The sequence below is a fragment of the Sorex araneus genome, chromosome 6 (genome assembly GCF_027595985.1).
Source record: "Sorex araneus isolate mSorAra2 chromosome 6, mSorAra2.pri, whole genome shotgun sequence".
NCBI classification, from domain to species: domain Eukaryota; kingdom Metazoa; phylum Chordata; class Mammalia; order Eulipotyphla; family Soricidae; genus Sorex; species Sorex araneus.
This window is the reverse complement of record NC_073307.1, coordinates 83,224,031-83,250,299: the sequence shown is the minus strand read 5'-3', so window position 1 is coordinate 83,250,299 and position 26,269 is coordinate 83,224,031. Positions and strand designations below refer to the sequence as shown.

The 26,269-nt window shown below is 39.0% G+C and overlaps 1 protein-coding gene across 1 annotated transcript; it reads right to left on the bottom strand.

Annotated features, from left to right (window-relative positions):
• Nucleotides 1–1,383: 1,383 nt before the first annotated feature.
• On the bottom strand, nucleotides 1,384–3,509 carry LOC101556448 (olfactory receptor 10AD1-like). The gene is made up of 2 exons (XM_004610590.2): nucleotides 3,505–3,509; nucleotides 1,384–2,344 (listed from the first exon to the last, which is right to left on the bottom strand). The coding sequence occupies exons 1-2, from the start codon at nucleotides 3,507–3,509 to the stop codon at nucleotides 1,384–1,386; spliced, it is 966 nt and encodes a 321-aa protein (XP_004610647.2).
• Between the last annotated feature and the right edge of the window lie 22,760 nt (nucleotides 3,510–26,269).

Below are 26,269 nucleotides of genomic sequence, written 5' to 3'. Positions count from 1 at the left end.
CATTTGTGCACTCCCACTTTTCTTTTTTTTTTTTTTTTTTTTTTTTTTTTGCTTTTTTGGGTCACACCTGGCGATGCACAGGGGTTATTCCTGGCTCTGCACTCAGGAATTACCCCTGGCCGTGCTCAGGGGACCATATGGGATGCTGGGATTTGAACCTGGGTCGGCCGCGTGCAAGGCAAACGCCCTACCCGCTGTGCTATCTCTCCAGCCCCCACTCCCACTTTTCAACATAACTAGTGTACAGTTGTTCCTGTTGCTAAAAAATTGTATTGTTTAAAAATATTATACAATACAATCATCATCATCATCAGCAGCAGCAGCAGACTATTATTTTTCAACAGGAATTTCCTTGAAGAACTTTGAGGTTTTAGCAGTTTTGGGGTAGAATCACACACTTTACAGCACATTTCTCCAAGTCCAAGTTGAGCTTTCCTTTTTTTTAAAATTGAATTAATGTGAGATACATAATTCAAAGTTTTTCATAATTAGGTTTTATTTATAATGAAGAAGAAAAACTTGCACTACTATGTTCATGGCAGCACTATCACAATAGCCAGAGTCAGGAAACAGCCCAAGTGTCCAAGAACAGACGACTGGATAAAGAAATTATGGTACAGCTACACAATGGAACAGTATGTGCTTTCCTCTTAAAGCCAACATGTTTCTTTGATTCACTTTGGGTTTTCAATTGGATCCTTTCCAGAAGTTGACAGTCTGAATTACTGAATTCATCATAGAAAGAAGTGTTCATGCTCATTTGCTCAAAATCTTTTCCATTTTTTGGTGGAAATGGGAATTTCAGACCACTCCTAGCCTTGCTCAGGTATTACTCCTAACTTTGAGCTCTGGGGATCATTCTGGCAGTGCTTGAGGACTATGTGCTGCCTGGAACAATCCCTGGTTGGAAGAAAAACAGTTTAATCCCTTTACTATGTCTCTGACCCTCAGACACAGTTCTTTTGAGACATATATGTTCTTTCCTTAAATTTTCAACTAAACTTCTGCAGTGTAACACATTTGCCTCATCAACTATTAAGAGAAGTATAGAAAGATTAGCTTGTGCTTGAAGTGAGGTCAGATGTGAACATTAGACATCAAAATAAATTTCTAAGGGGCTGATTGCTAAAAGAACTGGATCTGGATCTCTTTCGTTGTGTGTAGGAGCCCCTAGTTTTGTCCTCAGCACGGCATAGCTTTAGAATATTAACAGGTGAGTCTCTCACACGACAAGTAAGGAGTTTTCAAGTCTGATGCTACCAAAAAAGAAAGATGAAAGTATTATTTCCTGATTTTTATAATTTTTAGCGACTTTTCCACCTACCGGAGCTGAGGGTGGAGGAGAGATTCTGCTCTGCTGCTTCTCCTTCCGGAGACTTCCTACTACACAGGTTCTTGGGTCAGGCCAGTCCTTGCAAGGGCCCTCACCATGGCCCCCTTCATTTCCTTGTTTCGAAAACTGTAGATGATGGGGTTGCACATGGGGGTGATGATTGTGTAGAGGAGGGAGAAAGGTTTGTCTTTGTCAGGGCCATGTGTGCTTCGGGGGTTCATGTAGGAGAACATGGCTGAGGTGTAGAAAAAGATGACCACAGTCAAATGGGAAGCACAGGTGGAGAAGGTCTTCCCCCGGCCCGAGGAGGAGGCTCTGCCAAGGATGGAGGTTAGGATGCGGGCGTAAGAGATGACAATGAGCACCATGGGACTTAGGAGCACCATGATAGCATCAATAAAGATCACCATCAAACTGAACAGTTGATCTCCACAAGAAAGGCTGATCACTAAAGGAGCCTCACAAAGGAAATTTTCTATATGGTTGTCTCTACAGAATGGACCACGAAATGTCATGTAATCAAGTAGAATAGCATTGGTCATGCCAAAGAACCAGGCTGCACTCAGCAACCTCACACAGACTTGATGGCTCATGATCTGGGCATAGTTAAGTGGGTGGCAGATAGCAACATAACGGTCATAGGCCATAAAAGCCAAGAGGATGCACTCACTAGAACCCACACCAAAAGCCATATACATCTGGATCAAACAGGAGGCAAAGGAGACAGCATGGTTCTTGACCACCAGGTGGATCAGCATCTGTGGGATGGTGGTGGTGATGAAGCAGACATCCAAGAAGGACAGGTGGCCAAGGAAGAAGTACATAGGACTGTTGAGTCTAGGATCTGTCCAGGTGATGAAGATGATGAGACCATTCATGGCCATGGCTAAGGCGTAGAGCGCTAGGAAGAGGGCAAAGAGCAATGCCTGTGTAGATGGGGAACTCTGCTCAAAGCCCACGAGGATAAACTCTGTCACCGTGCTGTCATTCCTTAGGTCCACTCTCTGTGTCCTGCTTGAGGAGAAAGATCAAGAAGAGCACAGGTGTTATAGTAGGCTTCCTACTTGTATAACATAGATTTGGGACAAAGGAATAAAAAGCAATCCCAAACAGAACTGCATCAATCCAAGTAAGTTATGGGAGTCAGATCCCTAAAAATAGCGTGGGTAAGAATGTTTCCATAGAAATCAAATGTTTCAATAGAGTCCAAAGGGAGATTCCATTGTGTTGCTGGTGGACTAGATTATTCCTCAAATAATGTGTATCTTCTATGGGAGTATATTTAAAGATAAGATGTAAATGGTCTAAGATCCATGTTAACAATTCTTTAAAGGAATTTTTGAAGGGAAGATTCAATGAATCTGAGAGATTCATTTAAAAGTGATAATAGTTTTTGTATATAGAAGACTATCTAACTTCTATATGATTTCAATGAATAGACTTGCAGCAGAGTAGAAATATTAGAGAATAAAAGGACTAATTATAGTTTGTCTTTATTATTGACTATCAGAGTAATGCCTGCCCATCACTGCAAAATTCCAAAAAGCAAAAATTCAACAAGAAAAAAACGTGTGGAGTAAAATAATATTAGTGTTTTGGATAATGTATTTTTTCTTAATGTCCTTTTATATTTATATATTCTAAGTATTTATCCAACACAAAATTTAAGTGAAACCCTCATTGAAAATTAATCTTGGAAAAGAAATTTACCTTCAAGATGATAATATAAAACTGCCAACCCTAAGTCGGGGGATTTATATTAATCAGAATGTAAATTAAAAAGGTTAATAACTCACTTTTCATTTGAATGACATAATGGGGCCAATTGTCTACCTATTAACTTTCAAGTTGTTTGTTTCTTATTTTACATGAGGTATCAGGCACACCAATGGAAGGAAGAGGAAAAGAAAGATTATCATTATTTGAAGAAGATAATTTTAGGACTAGATGAACTTCTTTTTTCATTTTTTCTGCCTCAGACTACGAGGACAGAATTTCTATTTAAATTTCTTCCACGGAAATGTATTAATATCACAGAAAATACCTCTCTGACCTTGATGCTTATCTTTGTTCTAAAGTAAACCGAAATATCTTTCAGCAAGGCACTGATTACATATGTTATGGTATATCCAATAAAGGGATATACCATACTTGTGGCTAACATGTCTTACCTCATTTCTGTTGCAGTGATTGGAAATGGTTTGATTGTTACCCAATCAGTAGAATAGGTAAGAGAGATAATCTCATGAATTGAGAGAAGACTTCTGATGTTGAGAACTGCTGTGGAAGAGGTGACTATATTAGTTAATACCTCACATAAAAATCTTTGAAATCATTCCAGATGAATGTCTATTTAGTCAAAACATTCGTGGTAATTTACAGCTTACATTACAGGGTTTACCATTGAACTCAAGCCTTACAAAGATCCTATAAAACAGGTATCATATCTGTTACACATGAGGAGACTGAGGTTCAGAGAACAAGGTACCTTGTCCAAGATTAAAAAAAATTAACAAATAGGAGGTGGAGTGATATTATTGAGGGATGCCTCAGAGGGGGGTGGGTTGAATTTCCCTCCCTCCCCCGAGGAGAGCCCCGGCAGCTGAAGACCTCTGGAACCCAGGAACTGGCAAATGAACCCAGGTGTGAGGGACCCGGGACTGAGATCTCCAAGTTTGCTTGGATCTGGACTGAGCCTCCTACCCCCAGATCCCCCAATTTGCATTAGTTTGATTAGCTTGGAAGCCACACCCACAGACTGCCCTCCCCTGTCACCCCCCCAACTCCCCCCCCCCTTCCCGTCTCGTGTAATCCCATCGATGGCCAAGATCCAGAGACTATAAAACAAAGCTCCCAGAAGCACGTGGCTGAATTCCCGGCCCTCCAGCCCCGTGACCTCTTATAGCCTAGTTCCCCCTCTCAGAGAACCTGGCAAGGTACCGAGAGCATCCTGCCCGCATGGCAGAGCCTGGCAAACTCTCCGTGGCATATTCAATATGCCAAATACAGTAGCAATTATGGATCTTTCCCCTTACCCTGAAAAAGCCTTCAATACGGTACCACTGGGAAGAACGAGTAAAGAGAGGCTGCTAAAATCTCAGTGCTAGGATGAATGGAGATGATACTGGCACCCGCTCAAGCAAATCAATGATCAGCGGGATGACAGTGATACAGTGATACAGGGCCTTACATGAGACCAAACTGAGTTCAATCTCGAGGACCTCTTATGGTTCCTACAGCCCCACCGGGAGTGAGCCCTGAACACAGACCAGGAGTAAGCCCTGATCACCATTGGGTGTGGCCCAAAAACCAAAAATAAATTAATTAATAAAAACAAGAAGATATTCATTATTTTATTCAGGCCAGGTCTTTTGTGTCCTTAAAATATCTTCCTCACTATATCAAGTGCATAGGGAAGAGATGCCAGGTTATACTACTAATGAGTCATTACTCAAGAATTGCATATGCATACATGGTCTTGTGAATGTGTCATACATAAGCATTTAAATATTCACGTTTACTAATAATTGTATTCCTCATTCCTAAAATTTAATCATGGCGAGGAATGATTTATTATGAGGGATAAATTTCCTTTGAAATTTGAATTTAACAATTTTAACTTTTCCTTCAGAATAAATATTAAAAGGCCTTTCTTTATTAACTCTGCACTGTTGTTCTATTTCCTCATTTACTTTTATACTTTTTTTTGGTTTTTGTTTTGTTTTGTTTTTGTTTTTGCTTTTTGGGTCACACCCGGCAATGCACAGAGGTTACTCCTGGCTCATGCACTCAGGAATTACTCCTGGCGGTGGTCAGGGGACCATATGGGATGCTGGGAATCGAACCCAGATTGGCTGCCTGCAAGGCAAACACCATACCCGCTGTGCTATTGCTCCAGCCCCATACTTTGATACTTTTTAAGATAAATTCTAGATAAGAAAAAGATAGGAGACAGAGAAGAGTGACAACTAAATCAGCACATATATTTTGCTTAAAAATTTAACAGCCTTTTACATGATTCTTGATCTGTATGAGAAGAACATGGAGAGATTTTAAGAAAGAATAGTTTTGGAAATACCCCCATAAGAATATGGTGATTAGGTCTCACAAAATAGGACAGGCAGCTGATGCAAGTGCAAGAACCTTAGTTTAGACAAAAGAATTATTTCATTGATTGTCATGAGAAATTTGAAAGCACAAAGTGACTGACCAAGTGGTAATGGAAATCCTTTCCTGTGGTCTTTGAAAATATAAAAAAATTTAATGTATCAGCTCTTATTAAGAGTCCAAAGGCTACATATGGGCGGGATCTGGCTTTTTCTCCGCTTTCTTATTAAATGGCATTATTTAAGTAGGACCTTGGGTGACCTCTTCTACTTCACTGTCTCTCATCCCCGTAACCAATTAGCCTTTGATTCTCTTGTTTCAACCTCAACCAACACTTTTAGGCAATAGTTATTTCCTTTGGTTAGTTCTTCCAAGCACAAACTCACTTATTTGCTTATTCAGTTTTTATTGGATGCCTGCAACCCCCAGTTTTTCTCACTCTTTCCTCTATACTTTTTCAGGTACTAATTGTTATCTCAGTAATGTACTTTATTCCTATTGGCATCTGGTGAATTATTTTTTTAAAATTACATTATACTTAGTTAAATCAAATTAAAAATTTTCATTTAGGCACTATCATTTATAATCCCATAACAACATTTTAGGATCCACCACGACATCTATCACTAAAGTGTTGCCATCCCTCCACTTGTCTTTCAAGGTCCTGTCCAATCCCCTAACTCCACCCCTTGACAAATTCATTTCTGTAGGTCAACTCTCAGGGCCTTTTGCCATTGGCCATTTGTTTTTTCATTACTATGTTTCTTTATATAAGAGGGATCATTCTATATATGTCTTCTCCTTCTTACTGACTCTACCTAGCTTCTTGACATCCTTTTGTTCTATCCACGCACTAGCAAATCACATGATTTAACTTTTTACAGTAGATTTTTTACAGGAGCAGATTTCATAGTACATATATACATATATATGCATATATATATGTATCACACTTCCTTTATTCACTTATTTGTTCTAGGACACTTGAGTTCTCTCCAAATCTTGACTACTGTCACTAGAACTGCTATGAACATAGGAGTATAAAAGTATATTTTAAATGGTGTTATTGGACCCTTGCCATACATATCTGATAAATTCTTTCTTTTAATAAAGACAGTTATTTAAAAGTAAGCCTTTTGATCTATTATCTGTGCTCTAAGACACAAGTCAACCCCCATAGCTACAATAATAAAGTAGGTTTTATAAAATTCTTGGCACTAGATCAAGGCTGAAGTATTTAATAATTTTATTATGGATTAGATAATCAGTACTAAATATAACTGAAATAGTTAACATAAAACAGAAGATAATAACTATATGTGGTAAGATTTACATATATAAATTTTGGTTTTGGAAAACATAACTTATTGTAAATAGTTGACGATATTTGGTAAAATTTTTTCCTCACCCACTGCCACCAAAGATCCTAAATGGCAGAGGTAAAACAAGATAAAAAACTTAACACTTATTAAGAACAATTACAGAACAATTAGTATCTAAGTGTTAAAAGTTTGACTTTTTGTATGAGATTATTTTGTAGGGAATTATGGAACTTTAGACTGGCTCTTTTTTGTCAGTGTTAGTGACTATGGCTAGTGTTGAACTACTGTACCACTGAGTATTTTTAAAATTATATTGATTATAAAAATAACCAGAAACAACAAAAGGAAGAATGTACTAGAGTTATATGCTCAATGGCATAGCATCAAGAGGTAAAAGAAATTTAGGGGGGACCAACACCCACAAGTGAAACTGTATATATGACATCGTGCAAAAAAGTTCAAAGTTTGAATTAGATGAATCAATGGTTATATCTCAGCTTTAGTATCCACTAATAGAACTTTGAAAGACTATTTTGCCGACTGACATAAAGATTAATTACTAAGAAAAAGCATACAGTTAGTGTGTCTGCCAAATAATAATTGCTTAATGTGTACGGAGTACCTTCTGCTTTACTTCTTTCCTCCACTGCCTCTCATACACTGGAAGACGTCTTATAAGGTCTTCAGCCAATATGACATGGCACATAAAACTACTGCATAGAAACTATGATCAAGAAATGATTTTAAATAGGATTTTTACCTCTTTAAGATGATTCCTAGATATTTGAGGGTTCTCTTTGGACATAATCATGATGGGATTCATTTTTAAAATATCTTTCTCTTCTATATTGTTTAACATAAGAATGCAATAGATTTCAGTGCATCAACTTTGTTCATGCTACTTTACAGTATAGATTTATTGTTCTAGGAGTTTTTTTGGTAGACCTTATGGAGTTTTCTATGTAAACACAGAAATGTTAAAAGTAGAAACATTTCTTGTTCACGAATTAAAAGAGTTAATATCACTAAAATGGCTAGCCTCTCTAGTGAAGTTTACAGATTCAGATTCAATAAAATTCACATCGAAGTTCCTACATTTTTTGAGGATATAGAGTGATTACTTCTAAAATTCATACAGAATCACAAAACTCCAAGAATAGTCGACAACCCTAAAAAAAGATGGGAGATATTATATCCCCAACTTTAAACTATATTACACAGCCATAATAACCAAAATTGTATGGTATTTGAATTATGGCATACACTCAGATCAATGGAATATAATTGAAAATTCTCAAGATGCATGGACAGTTAACCCTCATAATCATGGACACAATCTATGACAAAGGGCTAAGTGGACCAAGGATGTTTCTTCAAATTTTTTTTAATTGACTCATTTTCTAGATCTTAAAGTGGGAAAATCTGAGCTTTCATATTACTTATTCTATAATTTCTCTGAGATAACACACTCATCTTTCTCAAAGGAAAAAGAGTGTGTACAAACAGTAACATTATTCATGCAGAAAAATAAATTTAAATAAAACTACAAAGCAAAATAAGGAAATAATATATGTTGTTAGGCAGATAAAAGAAAAAGGAGAGGAACAGGAAACAGAATGAAGTGAAACAGGGGGATAAAGTGCAAGTTAGAGATAGGAGGAGCAGGGCACGTAGCTCACCAGTATTGCACTTTCTTTGGACGTGTGAAGTCCTGGCTTCATTCCGGGGCCTTCTTAACTGTCAAAGAAAAATAAGGAACAAGAATATACAAAAATACATTGTAAAAATATAATCATTGAATATAATCCTTCCCATTTGCATGAATATTCACAGTTTAGATTTTCTCACAACTGTCACAATCCTCACACAAGTTTCTAGACAGGCATCCTGACCATGTCTATGTGGGAAGTAAAACCTCAGCCTGACGGCAAGTGATTTTATTTTCCAAGTAGCAGTAGAGAGAGTTAAAGCCAAGAACATACTATTGCAGTATCCTTAAATCTGTGTACAAACCATCAACTCCAATTGCCAAAATCTATCCGCAGAACCAAAAACAAACATTAATTTGAAATGATTGCACATCAGTTGTGCACTGAATCTTTCTTCACAATAGACAGCACATGAAACCAACTGAAAAGAGGCAGATGAGTATAAAAGATGTGATTTATATGCATAGTGGGATATACTCAGCTCCAAGGAAAGATGAAATCTTGTCAGTTCCTACGACATGGATGAAACTGGAGAGCACCATTGTAAGTGACATAAGACAGGTGAAATACAAATATTAGAAAATCTCACTCACATGTGTTTATGTAAAGAAACAGAGAGTGGTATGTTAAGAAACAGAGCAGGGGCTGGAGCCATAGTAGGTAGGGCGTTTGCTCTGTATGTGGCCGAGCCCGGTTTGATTCCCAGCATCCCATATGGTCCCCTGAGCACTGCCAGGAGTAATTCCTGAGTGCAGAGCCAGAAGTAACCCCTGTGCATTGCCAGGTGTGACCCAAAAAGCAAAAAAATAATAATAATAATAAAAGAAACAGAGCAAGGAAATAAGCAGTGTAAGAAGAACTCTAAAAAGGTCAAAGATTCTGAACACAGAACCGGGCCAGAAGAATTGAACTGAGAGCCCAACAGACTGTGATTAAAGTATATTGGCAATTTTTTAGTTCAAGTTATGGGATAATACTGTATTCCTAAAATATGAAGTTATGTATATGCACAATGAAACACTGTGGGTCACAAGGCATGTTGAAATCATGCCATTTGCCGCCACCGGTATGAAACTGGAAGTCTCATGTTAAGAGAAGTGAGCCAGAAGGACGGGAAAAATACCAGATATTTTCACTAATCTTTGGAATGTAGAATAACAAGTTTAAGGAATGGATTGTATTAAAGGTGGAAAAAACGATTTGCACTAAATTACAGAGACAAAAATGCCAAGGAAGGAGAGAAACGGAGGAGGATGCAAGAAGAGGAGGTCTGGAAGTAACTATGACAGAGAGGCAAGGGCAGAGGCCTTGGGCTTGTCCGGGGTGTAGGGGCGAGGTAGCTATCTAAATATGCTTATATCTTTATCTCTATCTCTATCTCTTTATCTATCTAACTAATTTATCTATCAGTAGTCCTCTCACTACAGAAAACGTGGGACCCAACAAGGAGTCAGGTTGGTGGGTGGGAGGAAGACTGGGGTCACTGATAGAGAGGGTTGCTCATGGTAGGGTTGCCGTTTGGAACAAGGTATACCTACCTGAAATACTACCTGAAGTGACATTTTAAATCATGATGTTTAAATACAAATTAAAAAATATGTGTAGTCTTGTAGGATAATGTTACCCCAATAAAGATAAAATTTTAAAATTAATAAATTATGACTGTCAATGGGCTGGAGCGATAGCACAGCAGTGGGGTGTTTGCCTTGCATGCAGCCGACCCAGGTTTGATTCCTCCGCCCCTCTTGGAGAGCCGGGCAAGCTACTGAAAGTATCTTGCCCGCTCGGCAGAGCCCAGTAAGCTACCTGTGGCATATTCAATATGCCATAAACAGTAACAACAAGTTTCACAATGGAGACATTACAGATGCCTGCTCGAGTAAATCGATGAGCAATGGGATGACAGTAATACAGTGGTACAGTGATTGTCAATACATTTTAAGTACAAAAGAAAACATCTGACTGAGTAGTGCCCTTTTTTCTTTTCATCTGAAAGATGGACAGATGATCAAAGGGAGATTGATGAGAGGAATAGAAGGATATAGTGAAAGCAGAGAGCTAGAAATAATAGATATCACCCTCCCCGCAAAGTTTAAAAGCCAAACAAGAAATAGACTGAGAGGCTTCTGTAAGCAAAATGGTACTTGTTCTTGGATAATGTGTTACTTACCTTTGTCTGTAGGATTTGGAATACTCACATTGCAGCCCTGTTTCACTGAGAATAATTGTTTATGTTCTTTGTATAAGGTCTCTATGTTTTTTCTGTTTTGTAGAAATGTCAAAACCAGGTCAGTCCTCTCAAACATATCTAAACCATGTGCACCTTAGCCAGAACCAGGAATCACATGGGTAGGTAGAGGAAGCCTGGGGAAAACGCAGGGGAGGAGATGAAGAGTGAGAAGCAACTTAATTAATAGAGAGAATTGGGAAAGCAGACACTGCTAACCTTCTAATGAGGGAGGAGCAAGGAGAAGGAAAGGTGAACCCAATTTGTAGAACTCTGGCATGCAATGCACACAGGTGGTTGCTGAAAGATCCAGGAGTATTCACCTCCGATGTATTCCAAGAGAGGCAAAGGCTGCTTTTAGTGTACATGAGTTGGTTAACTGACTTTTCTTCATGGGCTCTAGTACATGTAGATAAGGATGTTGACTGTGTTGTTTCCACCTGAAATGAGAGTGCAGTAAGTTCTGCTGAAAACCAGTTGCGTATTTATAGTGTGTGAATGCCTGACTCCACTCCCTCAGACTCTAATGTAAGCTCCAAACTCTTTTTCACTGTCTCATGTAACACGTGTGTGAGAGCATGCCACCTGCCTCCCGTAGAAGGACAGCTCCTAGGCTCTCCACATTAGGGAAGTAGAGGTCATCCCTCATTGGTCACTGAGAGGAAATTATAATAGACTTTTTATAAGAATCTGTTTTTGAATCCTTCCTTTATCTGTCCAGGTTTTAGGATTCAAGCAGATGAAATTAATCATAGGATCCTCAGGGAGGTTTTTTTTTTTTTTGCCTTTTGCTTTTTGGGTCACACCTGGCAATGCAAGGTAAACGCCCTCCCCCTGTGCTATTGCTCCAGCTCCAACATTAACTTTTATATATATTTTTTCTTTTTGGGTCACACTCAGTGGTGCACAGGGGTTACTCCTGGCTCTGCACTCAGGAATTACTCCTGGCGGTGCTCAGGGGACCATATGGGATGCTGGGAATCGAACCCGGGTTGGCCGTGTGCAAGGCAAATGCCCTCCCCGCTGTACTATTGCTCCAGCCCTGAGATTTGTCTATTAATAAAGAACCCTGGAAATTCTGAGTGGAATTTTAGATTTATCAAAAAGAATCTTTTTCCCATCTAAGACTGCTATTGGAAGAACGATGGGTTAGGATATTTCCAGGTTTTGTACCCCCTTATGATCAACAATTCCCAGCTTTAGAAGTACACCTTCCTAGAACTGGACACTATAACAATTCAAGAGATTTCCCAAGGAAATGTAAAGGATAGTAAACTTGCTAATCCATCATCATATATTGCTTATGTCTCTCCCTGGGGGGGGCTAGTGGTGGGGAGGGAAGAGAAGAACTAGCATGGACAGAGGAACTGGAAGAACTATTCTATTTGAGTAGTTCATAAAAATATTTAACCTTCATAATATGTTTCTCATCCAAATATATTTCCATAATATAATGACCATAATATATTTCATATTATGAATATATTTCATAATGAATGTGATCTGGTATTTCACTTGCAGTTTTTAATTTGAATTTGCATAATTATGTTGAATATTTGATATGCTTTTGGCCATTTACATTTTGTAATTTTAGGAAAAATAAATATTCATTTCTTTTGACCATTCTTTTTGACCAACTCTCTCACCCAGTTTCACTTGACAGGATTATTGGCCACCCCAAGCAATTCTCGACCCAGCAGTGTTGGCCTGACAGTGACATGTTTGGTGGCACTCATCTGGACGGTACTGAGGGGTCAGTGCTGAGGACAAGCTCTGGGCTTTGCATCACTAGGCATGTGCTCTACGGCTTGAAAGAGCGCCCTGATACTCTTTGACCATTTTTGAATTGGGTTGTTTGGTTTTTCTGTTGTTGAGTTTTAGGAACTCATTATTTATTCTTGACATTAATCCCTTTTGGTATACATGATTTGCAAATACTTTCTCCGATAGAGAAGGGACCACCAAGTAAAGGGTGCTTGGGTGGGATGGGATATGCATGCTGAAAATAGACTACAGACCCAACACGATGGCCACTTAGTACCTCTATTGCAAACCACAACACCTAAAAGGAGAGAGCAAAAGGAAATGCCCTGCCACAGAGATGGGGTGGGATGGGGTGGGGTGGGGGGACGGCGTGGGGGTGGTGGGAGGGATGCTGGGACCATTGGTGGTGGAAAATGGGCACTGGTGGAGGAAGGGTACTCGATCATTGTATGACTGAAACACAAGCACGAAAGTTTGTAAGTCTGTAACTGTATCTCATGGTGATTCACTAATAAATTTTTTTTTTTAAAAAAAGACTGCTATACTGCCTACCAAATGTAGACTATAGACTGGACCTAATGGCCACTCAACACCTCTATTGTAAACTACAACATCCAGTAGGAGAGAGAACAAAAGGGAATGCCCTGCAGCAGAGGCAGGATGGGGTGGTGGGGGTTGAGATGGGGGTGGTGGGAGGGTTACTGGGATCCTTGGAGCAGGAGAATGGGCACTGGTGGAGGGATGTAAACTAAATACAAACATGAAAGTTCATAAGTTTGTAACTGTACCCCACGGTGATTCACTAATAAAAACTAAAAACAAACAAACAAACAAAAAGTGTTATAGGTCAAATTACTCTGTTTTTCTTTTTTACTTGTATTTTTGGTATTGTAACAAAGAAGATATGACCAAATTCAATTCAATGTCATAAGGTTTTTTTTTTTTGGGGGTCACACCAGGCTTTGCACAGGAGTTGCTCCTGGCTCATGCACTCAGGAATTACTCCTGGTGGTGCACAGGGGACCATATGGGATGCTGGGAATTGAACCTAGGTCACCTGTGTGCAAGGCAAATGCCCTACCCTCTGTGCTATCGCTCCAGCCCCAATGTCATGAAGTTTTTAGGAATTCTTAAAAAGAAAAGAATTCTTATTAGATTTTTTTATTTATTAGAATTATTTTATTTTATTTATTTGTTTTAAAATAAAAATAAATAAAATATTTTTATTTTATTATCAGAACATTTAGGTTCTGATCCATACTGAATTAGTTTCTGTTATATATAATAATGCAATATATAATGCAATATATTAATGCAATATAATGACATATAATTTTATATATAGGGTTGGGTAACAATATAGCTTAATTCTTTTGCAAGAAGATATATAGTTTTCACAGTACCTTTTGCTGGTAATAGTGTCCTATCCTTCCTTTAACACCCTTTAAAAATTTTATTTTACCTAGGATATGTAGCTTAGTACTAGAATATTTATTCTGCATGTGTGAGGTCCTGGATTTAATCTGGCTAAAAAAGAGTTAATGAGAAATTTGGGGTGCGGAGACTTAAGGAAAGGACAGATTAGAAGAGACTTAAGGTTAGTGCTGGAGGGCTGTGAAAACTTTGGTGATAGTGGGTAATAATTTTGTATATAACATAAGTTTTAATACTTTCTTAACTCCTAAACTATAATAAGTATAAAATATAATTTTACCCTATATGTGAGCTTATTTTGGAAGCTATTTATTATGTTTTATTGATTTCCATGTCTGTCTTTATGCCAATACTACGCTGTTCTTATTATTATACTTTCGTAACAAATTTTGTAGTCAGAAATTGTGAACTTTTTAGCTTTATTATTCTATTCCAATCCAAAACTGTCTTGGCTATATGAGGGCCTTTGAGACTCCAAATAAATTTTAGAATGAATATTTATACTTTGGAAAAATCATATAATAATTTTGATGAAAATTATATTGAACTTATAAAATACTCACCTATGAAAACAAAGGTATATTGTCATTTATGCCTTCCTTAATTTCTTTTACCAGTATTTTGCATGACTTGCAGTGTTTAGCAATATTTTAAAATTTTCACTGTATAATAATTTTGCGTCTTTGATAATTTTAAATATTTAAAAACTATTGTAAATAAAATTGTCTTTCTACCTTTTTTGAGATAATTTTTGTTTATGTCTAGAAATGAAATTTATTTTTGAGAGTTTATTTTGTATCCTGGTAGTTTGTATTAGTTTTAGTTGTTTTGTATAGAATTTGGAAATTTTCTATATGAAAGAGAAATAATTTTATTTCTTCATTTCCAAGTCGAATGCCTTTCATTTATTTATTTTTGTCTAATTGATCTTCATTGGATGAAAGTGGTACAAGCAGACATTTTACCTTATTCTTGAAATTGGAGGGAAAGGTTTCTGTCTTTGTCACAAGCATAATATTCACTATGGATTTCTTACTTATGACTTTTATGATGTTATGGTCATTTATTCTATTTTTTGCAGAGTTATCATCATCATTATTATTATAATTATCATTAATACAGAGTGTTAAAGTTTTTTAATTCATTTTCCAGGAATGGAACCACCTGCATTGTAGAGGCATTGCCTACAATTGTATTGGTGTTGACAGACATCAGTATAGCACCAAGACAGCACCTAGTGGAGAATTGGATCGTAAGAGGCAGGAATAGCACTAGCATCTTCAGAGAAAGGAGATGGACTGAAATGACATTTTTCTGTACATGCTATGTACCAACTCGTAGATGAGAGAGGCAATTCTCAGGTTCCAGAGAGGAAGAAATACAAATAGACCTTGGGTAATCCTACCCAATCCAGAATATATTCAAAAACATATTCAAGAACCTCAGTGATGACAACTAACTGTTTCCTGTTCCCCAATGACCATTCATGCTTAGAACTAAGGGCTTCACTAAGATTACCTTAGAGAGCACCAAGGCACTTATCCATTTATTCTGCTTGTATTTCTTCGGTGGCCAAATGTCCAACACTGTGCTTAATGCTTAGACTCCATGTAGTGACGCAGTCTCTTAGAGACACACTGACTGATCATGAGGAGAGTTACAATATGGCAAATTTTGCTATTCAGATTACTTTCCTCAATTTCCTTCTATGGTTCTCCTGTTTATTACAGGACAAAGTCCTATATTATTTATATGCCATACAGGGCTCATTCCTGTAGCATTATGATTAAGAACATGGACCACAGGTAAAAATCCATACTGCTACATCCTAACTTTGCAATCCTGAATGAGAAACTCAGGTTCTCCTTTCTTCAGTTCTTTATATGAATTAAGACAAATATTGGAGTAGCAATGGTCTTAAGTTTTAAATGATAAAATACATTAAAAGCATCAAAAAGGTAGCACCGTGAGGGCTGGAGCAATAGTACAGTGGGTAAGGCGTTTGCCTTGCACGCGGCCAACCCGGGTTCGATCCCCGGCATCCCATATGGTTCTCTGAGCACTGCCAGGGGTAATTCCTTAGTGCAGAGCCAGGAGTAACCCCTGTGCATTGCCAGGTGTGACCCATAAAGCAAAAAAAAAAAATAGTACCACTGTACCACTGTCATCCCATTGTCGTCCCATTGTTCATCTATTTGTTCGAACAGGCACCAGTAACATCTCCATTATGATACTTGTTGTTAGTGTTTTTGTCATATCGAATACGCCACGGGTAGCTTGCCAGGCTCTGCCTTGCAGGTGGGATACTCTCGGTAGCTTGCCGGGCTCTCTGGGAGGGGTGGAGGAATGAACCCAGATCAACTGCGTGCAAGGCAAATGCCCTACCTGCTCCAGATCACTACTAATACAATTACTAGTACTAATTACTAGTTACTATTACTACTGTGAATTATTATTATCCACTTCTGGGGAAAATTAAGCCCGCCTACCTTCCTCTTATAACTTTACAACCAAATTCACACCATTTATATGAGCTATCTAATTCCCTAACATTTTGGGAACTTTACTTATTCCAGTTTTACACTGTTTACTCTATCTGGAAAGTCTTAGTATTGAACTACTGTACAGATTTTTACTCTGATTATATACCAGTCTAACATTCAATTTCTTCAAGCTTAGGTGGGTTTCAGAGTCACATGTATTGCAATCATATCTATTATTTTTATGATAATCCTCCAACTTTACCCCACATAATCCCTGACATATGCTACTTTTGATATCCTGTGTAGAGTTCAATCTACAAAAGTTCTCACATTATGTTTTCTCTAGAATACACTAAGATCTATGGATTATAGATAAACCATAAAATAGAAAATCCTGAATAATCTGAAATAAAATGAAAAACCACAACCAACTTGCCTTTTGTCTAGATGATTTATTGGGGTGCTAATGTTATTTAAAATGTTTGGACTTCTCATGACTAAGGAGTCCTTTAGATGTTTGTGAGAGACTGGCAAATTCTTTTTGTAAAATTTGCAAAGTGACTTTTTGTTTTCTTTTGGGATCCCACCTAGCTGTTCTCCTGACTCATGTTCTGTGCTCTGAGACCACTCCTGTCGGTATGCAGAGGACTGGGGTGCCAGGGATTGAACCTCGGTTTACTCCATGTAAGACAAGTGCTCTACTCGCAATATTATCACTCTGGCCCCCAAAGAAATCCATTTTAATGTAATAATTTCTGAGTTTTTGGTATCAATTCTCTTTCATTTCATGTGAGGATATAATATTGTAGTAAAGCTATGGGGATTTGGGGATTTTCAATTAGAAGTTGAAATAGAAATATGTTTAGGTAGGATTTAGTGGGATATTTTAATGTGCTTTGCATTTTAATGCTTAATCCCTGGACAAAAATGACTTTCTGGAACATTCCTGCTATATTCTTTGTTGTTTTCCAAAGATTAAGAATAACGGTATGTGGGGCTGGAGTGATAGCACAGCGGGTAGGGCGTTTGCCTTGCACGCGGCCAACCCAGGTTCTATTCCCAGCATCCCATAGGGTCCCCTGAGCACTTCCAGGAGTAATTCCTGAGTGCAGAGCCAGGAGTAATCCCTGTGTAACGCCAGTTGTGACCCAAAAAGCAAAAAAAAAAAAAAAAAAAAGAATAAAAGTACAGGGCCAGAGACTATTCCTTGGTCTGGATGTATTCTATTTGACTTGTCAACATAGAACGTGGAAAGTAACAGTTTATCCCCTATAAACAAATTTATAACATAAGTCAAGTAAAATATGTTTTTTTTTGTTTTAATATTTCTTTTAGGCATTTTTATTTGCAATACTGTCAAAAAAGAGCATTTCCTTCATGCATACAATGTTTCAACACCTCACTTTCCATGTTTCCAGTCTCAACAAACCCCCAAATGCCTGTATCTTCCACCCTGGTAAGATCAGTTTTGTAGTGTTCTAACTCTGTTGCCTTTGGGCATTTGTTATTATCTTGTTGTTTCCTTATGACCCACATATGAGAAAGATTATTCTGTTTCTGTTCCTCTTTTTCACTTCACTCATCCTGATACTTTCTAGGTCTACCTACACAGCAAAAAATTTAATAACTTTTCTTATAGCCAATTGTACTTTATTGTGCATATGTACCATAGTTTCTTTATCCAGCCATCTGTTCTTGGACACTTGAGTTGTTTCCAGATTTTAGCTATTGTGAATAGTGCTGCAATGACAAAGGAGTGCAAAGAGAGAAGAAAACTTTACACATAAGAGAACAAGAATTAGATTCACAGCGGATATCACTAATGAAATAAATAAGCAAGAAAAGAAATGAAAGAACATATAGAAAGTATTTAGTGAAATTCTACCTAAGAATTCTCTACCCAACACAACTATCACTCAGAGTAAAGAAGGGGTAAAACCTTTTATTTAAAAAAAAAATGTTTATTTTTCAGTTTTGACTTTTCTTTTTTTTTCTCTTTTAAAACTTTCATTAAAACATAGCCATATCACTCCTTTATAGATCTGAACTACGAATTCAATAACACTGAAAACAAGAGATGCATCCGAAACAACCTAAATTTAAAATGTGCCTGTTAAGGTGGCAGGCTGGGGATGAGGTGAGTGGGAGAGAACCTAGAACCCCTGGTTGGATGGAGGGAAGAATACACTACAGGTGGGATTGGTGCTGGAACATAGTATGTCTAAAACCCAAATATAAATAACTTTGTCCATCATGGTATAAATTAATGTCTAATTTACACCATGATGCACAAAGTTATTTTTAAAAAACACCATGAATTAGAAAGTTGTTCATAACAAAATTGTTTCAGACCTACAATATTCCAACAACAATCCCACCACTCCACCACCATGTCTGCTTCCCTCCACCCAACCTGTCCCCTTGCAAAGCACATAACAAACTTAAAAAAAAATTATTGAATCACCATGAGATACAAGCTTTCGTGTTTGGGTTACAATCTCACAATGATCAAACACCCATCCTCCACCAGTGCACATTCCCCACCACCAATATCCCGAGTATACCCCCCCTTCTCACTCTCCCCCTGCCTCTATGGCAGACAATATTCCCCATATTCTCTCCCTACTTTGGGGCATTATGGATCACAACACAGACACTGAGAGGTCACCATGTTTTGTCCATTATCTACTTTCAGAACACATCTCCCATCTCTACTGCTTCCTCCAGCCATCATTTTCTTCATGATCCCTTCTCTAGTCCATCTGCCTTCTCCCCTCTGCTCATGAAGCAGGCTTCCAGCTATGGGGCAATCCTCTTGGTCCTTGTATCTACTGTCCTTGGGTATCAGCCTCATGTTATTATATAACAAACTTTTAATGCTTCTTGCAAAACTGGATTCAAGGCTATGAACTCCATTATCTATTGCCTTTCCATTAAGCAATTTTATTGTTCTTCAAATAAGAATGATAATATAGCTGAATATTCTTGGTGAGGTGTTGAGTTTTTGAACTACATTTCTCCACTTTTGCCATCTTGTAGAGTCTCATTTGATAGATCTGTTGTATGTCTTATGGGATTTCTTTTGTATGTAAGCAATATTATTGTTAGCAATAATATACCAAGAAGAAATTCAGAAGAAAGGGAGGAAAATCAAGGCCTCCCTTCCAGAATACCAGGGGACTGCCACTCCCTGCGGTGGTGAAGAGTAGCCTTTTGAGGTCTCTTTTTATTCATTTTCCTATCGTATACATCTCTCTTTTTTTTTCTTTATCGCTCTGGGCTTTTTTTTTTTAATTGCTCTGGACTAGAGCGATAGCACAGTGGTAGAGCGTTCGCCTTTCACGCGGCCGACTCGTGTTCGATTCCTCTGCCCCTCTCGGGGAGCCCGGCAAGCTACCGAGAGTATCGAGCTCACACGGCATAGCCTGGCAAGCTACCCGTGGCGTATTGGATGTGCCAAACACAGTAACAAATAAGTCTCACAATCGGGAGATGTTACTGGTGCCCACTCGAACAAATCAATGAGCAACGGGATGACAGTGACAGTGACTTCTTGATCTTGATCTTGATACATCTCTGATGAATTCAGTACAGCGAGGGGAATCATTAATGGAGAAAAAAGAAGTTACAGGATAAGCATGTATCATCAAGACATCAACGTATACATTGTCCTGCCAGGTCCATGAACCGAATGGCTACAGTCTCGGGGGAGGAAGGCATCGTCTGGAAAGTAGGCTCCATGGGTCACGACCTCCTCACATCTGGGGTCTGTGTTAAGCAGGAGGAGAGAATGTTTACATTTAAAAGTTAAGCGAGGTCTGAGATATGTGTGAAGGGGAGGACTGCTTCTTTGAACTGCCAGAACTTAATTTATAACCAGGCTGGGCCGGAAGGCCCGTTGGCCTTTTCCAGATCAGTCAGACTCACAAACTTCCGCTCGCCCACTTAGTTCAAAGTGGGGTCCTGGTTCTGCTTCCTCCTTGCAGGGAAGCATCCAAGGACTCATTCTAATGATGTGGCTAGGCACCAACAGAAGGGAGCACTAAATAAATGATGGTTGGAGAAATTGCTTGGGATGGAAGATGTGTGCTGAAAGTAGACTAGAGACTATGAACTAAACATGATGGCTTCTTAGTATGCAAACCATAACACCCCAAAGGAGAGAGAGAGTAAGAGGGAATGTGCCTGCCACAGAGGCACGGGGTGGGAAGGGGTTGGGGTGGCACAAAGGATAATGGGAACATATTTGTGGAGAATGGGCACCAGTGAGGGATGGCTACTCGATCATTGTATTACTGAAACGTGATCACGAAAGTTTGTAAGTTTGTAACTGTATCTCACAGTCATTCAATTAAAACAAAAAGCAGGGAGATGCTGGAGACACATGTGGTTGGCCGTGTGGACACAAGCAGTTCATGGGCTTGGGCAGCATAGGCGCACACTTCCTTTATTCAAGTTGTTTTTTTTTTTTTTTTTTTTTTTTTTGCTTTTTGGGTCACACCCGGCGATGCACAGGGGTTACTCCTGGTTCTACACTCAAGAATTATCCCTGGCAGTGCTCAGGGGACCATATGGGATGCTGGGATTCAAACCGAGTGCAAGGCAAACGCCTGACCTGCTGTGCTATCGCTCCAGCCCCTCAAGTTGGTTTTTTAAAGGGTTTTTCCCAATCTGTCCCACATACCTAGCTCTTTAGCTAGGTAAGAGTCTGTTGCTAGAGTGGTTGCCAAGGAGGTAGAGTTGGGAGTGGTTGATGTTCTTCTTTGAAAATCCTTTCCTTGGCCTCTGTTTCTGCTGGAACTTCTCTCAGAAGGGGGATACAGCCTTCTCTGCGTCTGTTGGCACCAGGTAAGGGCCTCATCAGGCCTTAGTTCCTGTGTCCTTAAAGTGGGATTTTTACAGCCTGGGGGCTATTGGTTTTATTACGTTCCAGGAATTCCATTGCCATGGGTGCCCTTCCTGGTTTTCGTACCTACATCAATGCTAAGAATATGGGAGAAAACTGTCAACAATTCTAAGCTGTCCACCTTGAAAATATCCTAACAGCAGTGGGGGGCAGATGGGAAAACCTTTTAAAAACTAATTTGGCCATGGCAAATACGTATTTCCTCCGTTCTGGAGAATTGCCTGTGGGTCTGCTTGGGACGTGTTCTTGTCTCTCTCCACTCTGGAGGAGCCCTCCTTCTCTCTCTTGAGAAAAAAAAAATCTGAGTACAAGGTAGTGTTGCAGGTAGGACTGATTTTCCTTGCTTCCACCTGAGGTCATACTCCCTGAGAAACTGGATGGTGGGGAATAATTCAAGCCAGAATCAGACAGAGTTTGATGACTGCCATGTGGAGCAGGTGAGACACCAGGAGTGTATGATGCATTGATGCTCTTAGCTGTTTGAATCAGTCTTAAACGTCCCATGCCCTTCCCAGGTTACTGATGTGAGTGAAAAGGAAGGTGAGAGACTGCCCTCTTGAGGCTCCTAACTCTCCTCCCACTTACTGCCTTAAGAGACTTTTTTCCACTTAAAATATCCCATTCCTCTCAGCTTCAAAAATGGATATGTTGCACAAGTATTTGATAAATTACTAGTCTCTAGTCAATAACGATTTTTTTTAAAAAAATATGCACATCTCCAGGTGGTGCAATGTATTTGATACTGCTCTTAGTCCCCCAAGGTAAATGTTGCAGTACTTTGAAATGATACTGTTCATGGGCATGTCATTCCAACAGCACACCCGTTGCCAGAATGTCTGCTTTTCTTCAACAGTGTTCCAAGGACCCCGTATGTATGCTCAGGTATGTTCACAGCACTCTTCAGTTCTGACCACTCTATTTGTGATCCTCTTACTGTTCTACATTTTTTGGCTTTTTTAGTCATACCCAGAGATGCTGAGGAGTTCCTTCTGGCTCTGCACTCAGGAATTACTTACTCCTGCTGGTCCTTGGGGGACCACATGGGATGGTGAGAATTGAACCCGGTTGGCTGTGTGCAAGGCAAATGCCCTGCCTTCTGTACTATCAATCTGACCCCTGAATATGAATTTTTTTTTAAAAAATTATATTTAGGATAAATTTCTTTACCTTTTTGTTTTTATTTTGAAACTTTTTATTGAATCTTTTTTATTGAATATACCCTTTACAAAGCTGTTGATGATTGGATTTCAGTCATACAGTATTCCAACACCCATCGCTCCACCAGAGCACATTTCACAGCATCAATGTCCCCAGGTTCCTCCCATCACCCTCAGCCCCACCCCCTGCATGCCTATATGGTAGGCACTTTTCCTCTCTCTCTCTCTCTCTCTCTCTCTCTCTCTCTGTCTTTTTCCTTTTGGGCATCGTGGTTTACAATATTGATACTGAAAGATTATCAAGAATATCCCTTTACCAGGGCTGGGGCAATAACACAGCGGGTAGGGCGTTTGCCTTGCATGTGGCCGACTCAGGTTGGATTCCTGGCATCTCATATGGTCCCCTGAGCACCACCAGGAGTAATTCCTGAGTGCATGATCCAGGAGTAACCCCTGTGCGTCGCTGGGTGTGACCCAAAAAGCAAAAAAACATATGTATCCCTTTACCTACTCTTACCACTCAGTTCTTGTCCAGCACGACCATTCCCTGCTATTATTGTCATACTGGTCTCTTCTCTATCTTACCTACCCTCAGCCCCCCACACTTGTGGTGAGATCCAACATGACAAGTCCTCCTAAACCCTGTTTTCCCAAGCCATGGATATTAGTCTTCTACTATTTTTTTGTATACCACAAATGAATCTAGTCATTGTGTACATGTCCCTCTCCTTCTGACTCATTTCACTCAGCATGATAACTCTCCATATTGATCCACTAATAAGCAAATTTCATGACTTAATTTTTCCTGACAGCTGTATAGTATTCCATTGTGTATATGTACCATAGTTTCTTTATCCATTCGTCTGTTCTTGGGCACTCAGGTTGTTTCCAAATTCTACCTATAGTGAATAGTGCTGCAATGGACATAGGAGAGCAGATGGTGTTCTGCTGCGTGTATTTGGGCCCACAGGGTATATTCCCAGAAGTGGTATTGCTGGGAGCTCAATTTCTAGTTTTTTGAGAAACATCCATATTGTTTTCCAAAAAGGCTGGGCCAGTTGACATTCCCAGCAACAGTGAAGGAGAGTCCCTTTCTCCTCACATCCATGCCAACACTGGTTGCTTTTGTTCTTTTGAATGTGGGCCACTCTCTGTGGTGTGAGATGATATCTCATTATGGTTTTGATCTACATCTCCCTGATGATTAGTGATGAAGAGCATTTTTTCATGTGTCTTTTAGCCATTCAGATTTCTTCTTTGAGAAAATTTCTGTTCACTTCATTGCCCTATTCTCTAGAGGGGTTGGATGTTTTCTTCTTGTGGAGTCCAACCAGTGCCTTGTATAACCATGATATTGACCTATTATCAGATGGATATTGGGTGAATATCCTTTCCCATTCTGTAGACTGTCTTTGTATTCTAGTCACTGTTTCTTTTGAGGTACAGAAGCTACCTAGTTTAAGATAGTTCCATTTGTTTATCTCTGTTTCCACTTTCTTGGTCAGTGACATTTAGTCTTTGAATATACCTTTAGCTTCAATGTCGTGGAGGGTTTTGCCGACCTTTTCTTCAATGGTTCCAGTCTGATGTTGAGGTCTTTAATCCATTTTGATCTGCCTTTTGTGCATGGTGTTAGGTAGAGATCTGAGCCCACTTTTTTGCATGTAGCTTTCCAGTTTTGCTGGAAACTGGAAAGTTTCCATCATTTGCTAAAGAGGCTTTCCTTGCTCCACTTTATATTTCTTGCTTCCTTATTAAAGATTAGATGGTCATATATTTGAGGGTGTGTGTAAGGATATTCAACCCAATTCCATTGGTCTGTGGATCTGTCTTTGTTTCAATACCATGCTCTGTTAATTACTACTGCTTAGTAGTACAGTTTAAGGTTGGGAAAGGTGGTGCCTCCTATCTTTTCCCCCACAGAAATTGCTTTAGTTATTCCTGGGTGCTTATTGTTCCATATGAATTTTAGGAGTATTTGATCAATTTCTTTGACAACTGTCATGGGTATCCTTATAGGGGTTGCACTGAATCTGTATAATGCTTTGGGGAGTATTGCCATTTTGAGAATATTAATTCTCCCAATCCATGAGCAGGGGATGTGTTTCCATTTCCTCATGTCCTCTTTTATTTCATGATGTAGCATTTTGTAGTTTTCTTTGTACGGTTCTTTACCTCCTTAGTTAAGCTGCATCTGGGGTACTTGATTTTCTGAGGCACGATTGTGAATGAAATTTTTTTTTGTATCACATTCTTCTCTCTCATTATTTGCATATAGGAAAGCTATTGGGTATTGATTTTTTAGAATGCGACTTTACTATACAAGTCAATTGTTTATATTAGTATGGTCACCCTGGCTTTTTTGAGGAAGTTATCTTCTTGAAGGATTATTTTCCATCCTTTGACTTTGAGTTTGTGTTTACTCTGACTGTTCAGATGTGTTTCTTATAGGCAGCAGAATGTTGGATTTATTTTTTTAAATCCATTTTTCCACTCTGTGTCTCTTAATTGGTGCATTTAGCACATTGACATTGAAAGAGATTATTATCATGGGGTTTTGTGCCATCTTTCTGTAGAGGTTTGTTGTGCTTGTAGGGGGTTGTCTTGTCTTACAGTAGCCCTTTAGTCTTTCTTTTAAGGTTGGTTTTGAGTCTGTGAAGTTCCTGACCTGTCGTTTATCCATGAAACAGTGTATTGATTCTTCTAATTTGAGAGTTTAGTCAGATAGAGTATTCTTGGTGAGCATTTGTTTTATTGAGTTTTTTCACTATATCCCACCATTGTCTTTGGGTTTGGATGTTTTCCTCTGATAAGTCTACTATAAATCTAAGGAGTGCTCCTTCATATGTGATTTCCTTCTTTGACCTTGCTGCTTGCGGTATTGTGTCTCTATTTGTGGTATTCATTGTTCTGATTATGATATGTTTTGGAGTCTTTTTATTATGGTCTCTTTTAGCTGGTGCCCTTCAGGCTTCTTGGATCTGGATGCCTGCATTCTCCAGCTCTGGAAACTTCTCAGCAATAATGTTTTTAACTATTACTACTTCATTGAGATTGCCTCCCTGTCTTTCTGGTACTCCGATGATTCTGTTGTTTCTCTTGAATTCATCTCCTAGGCCTCTTATTCTTGAGCTATTTTGAAGTCTTTTCCCATTGTATGCTGCTGCCTGTATGCTTTCTGCAGCTCATCTTCAAGCTCCCTGATTCTGTCTTTGGCTGTTGTCATTCTACTGTGAGGACACCCGTTGAGTTTTTAATTTCATCTACTGAATTCTTTATTAGTGACACTTTTATTTGTAGCTTTTTAATTTCTTCTCTCATTTCTTTATGTATTTTATTGGCTTTACATTCCATTGTTTCTTTCATATCCTACTTTAATTTACTGGATAACTGCTCCACCATTTCTTTGAGCTCATTGAACATCCTCAGCATTTCATCTCTGAATCTTTATCAGAGAAATTGTATTTGTAGTTATCCCTTGTTGAGACTTCTGGGCTCTTTTCTTCATCAACTCCTCATGGTGGGGTTCTGTGTTGTTTCTTCATATTGCTGTAGTAGTTTGGAGATGGATCCCTCCAGTTCACTGTCAGTGTCCCCGCGAGGGAGGATTCTGGATGAGCTCGGTCGATGGTGGTCTACTTTTTCCCTCTTCCAGAATACTGACTTTTTGGGCCGGAGCGATAGCACAGCAGGTAGGGTGTTTGCCTTGCACGTGGCTGACCTGGGTTCGATCCCCGGCATCCCATATGGTCCCCCAAGCACCGCCAGGAGTAGAGCAACACTGGGTGTGACCCAGATAGCAAAAAAAAAAAAAGAATACTGACTTC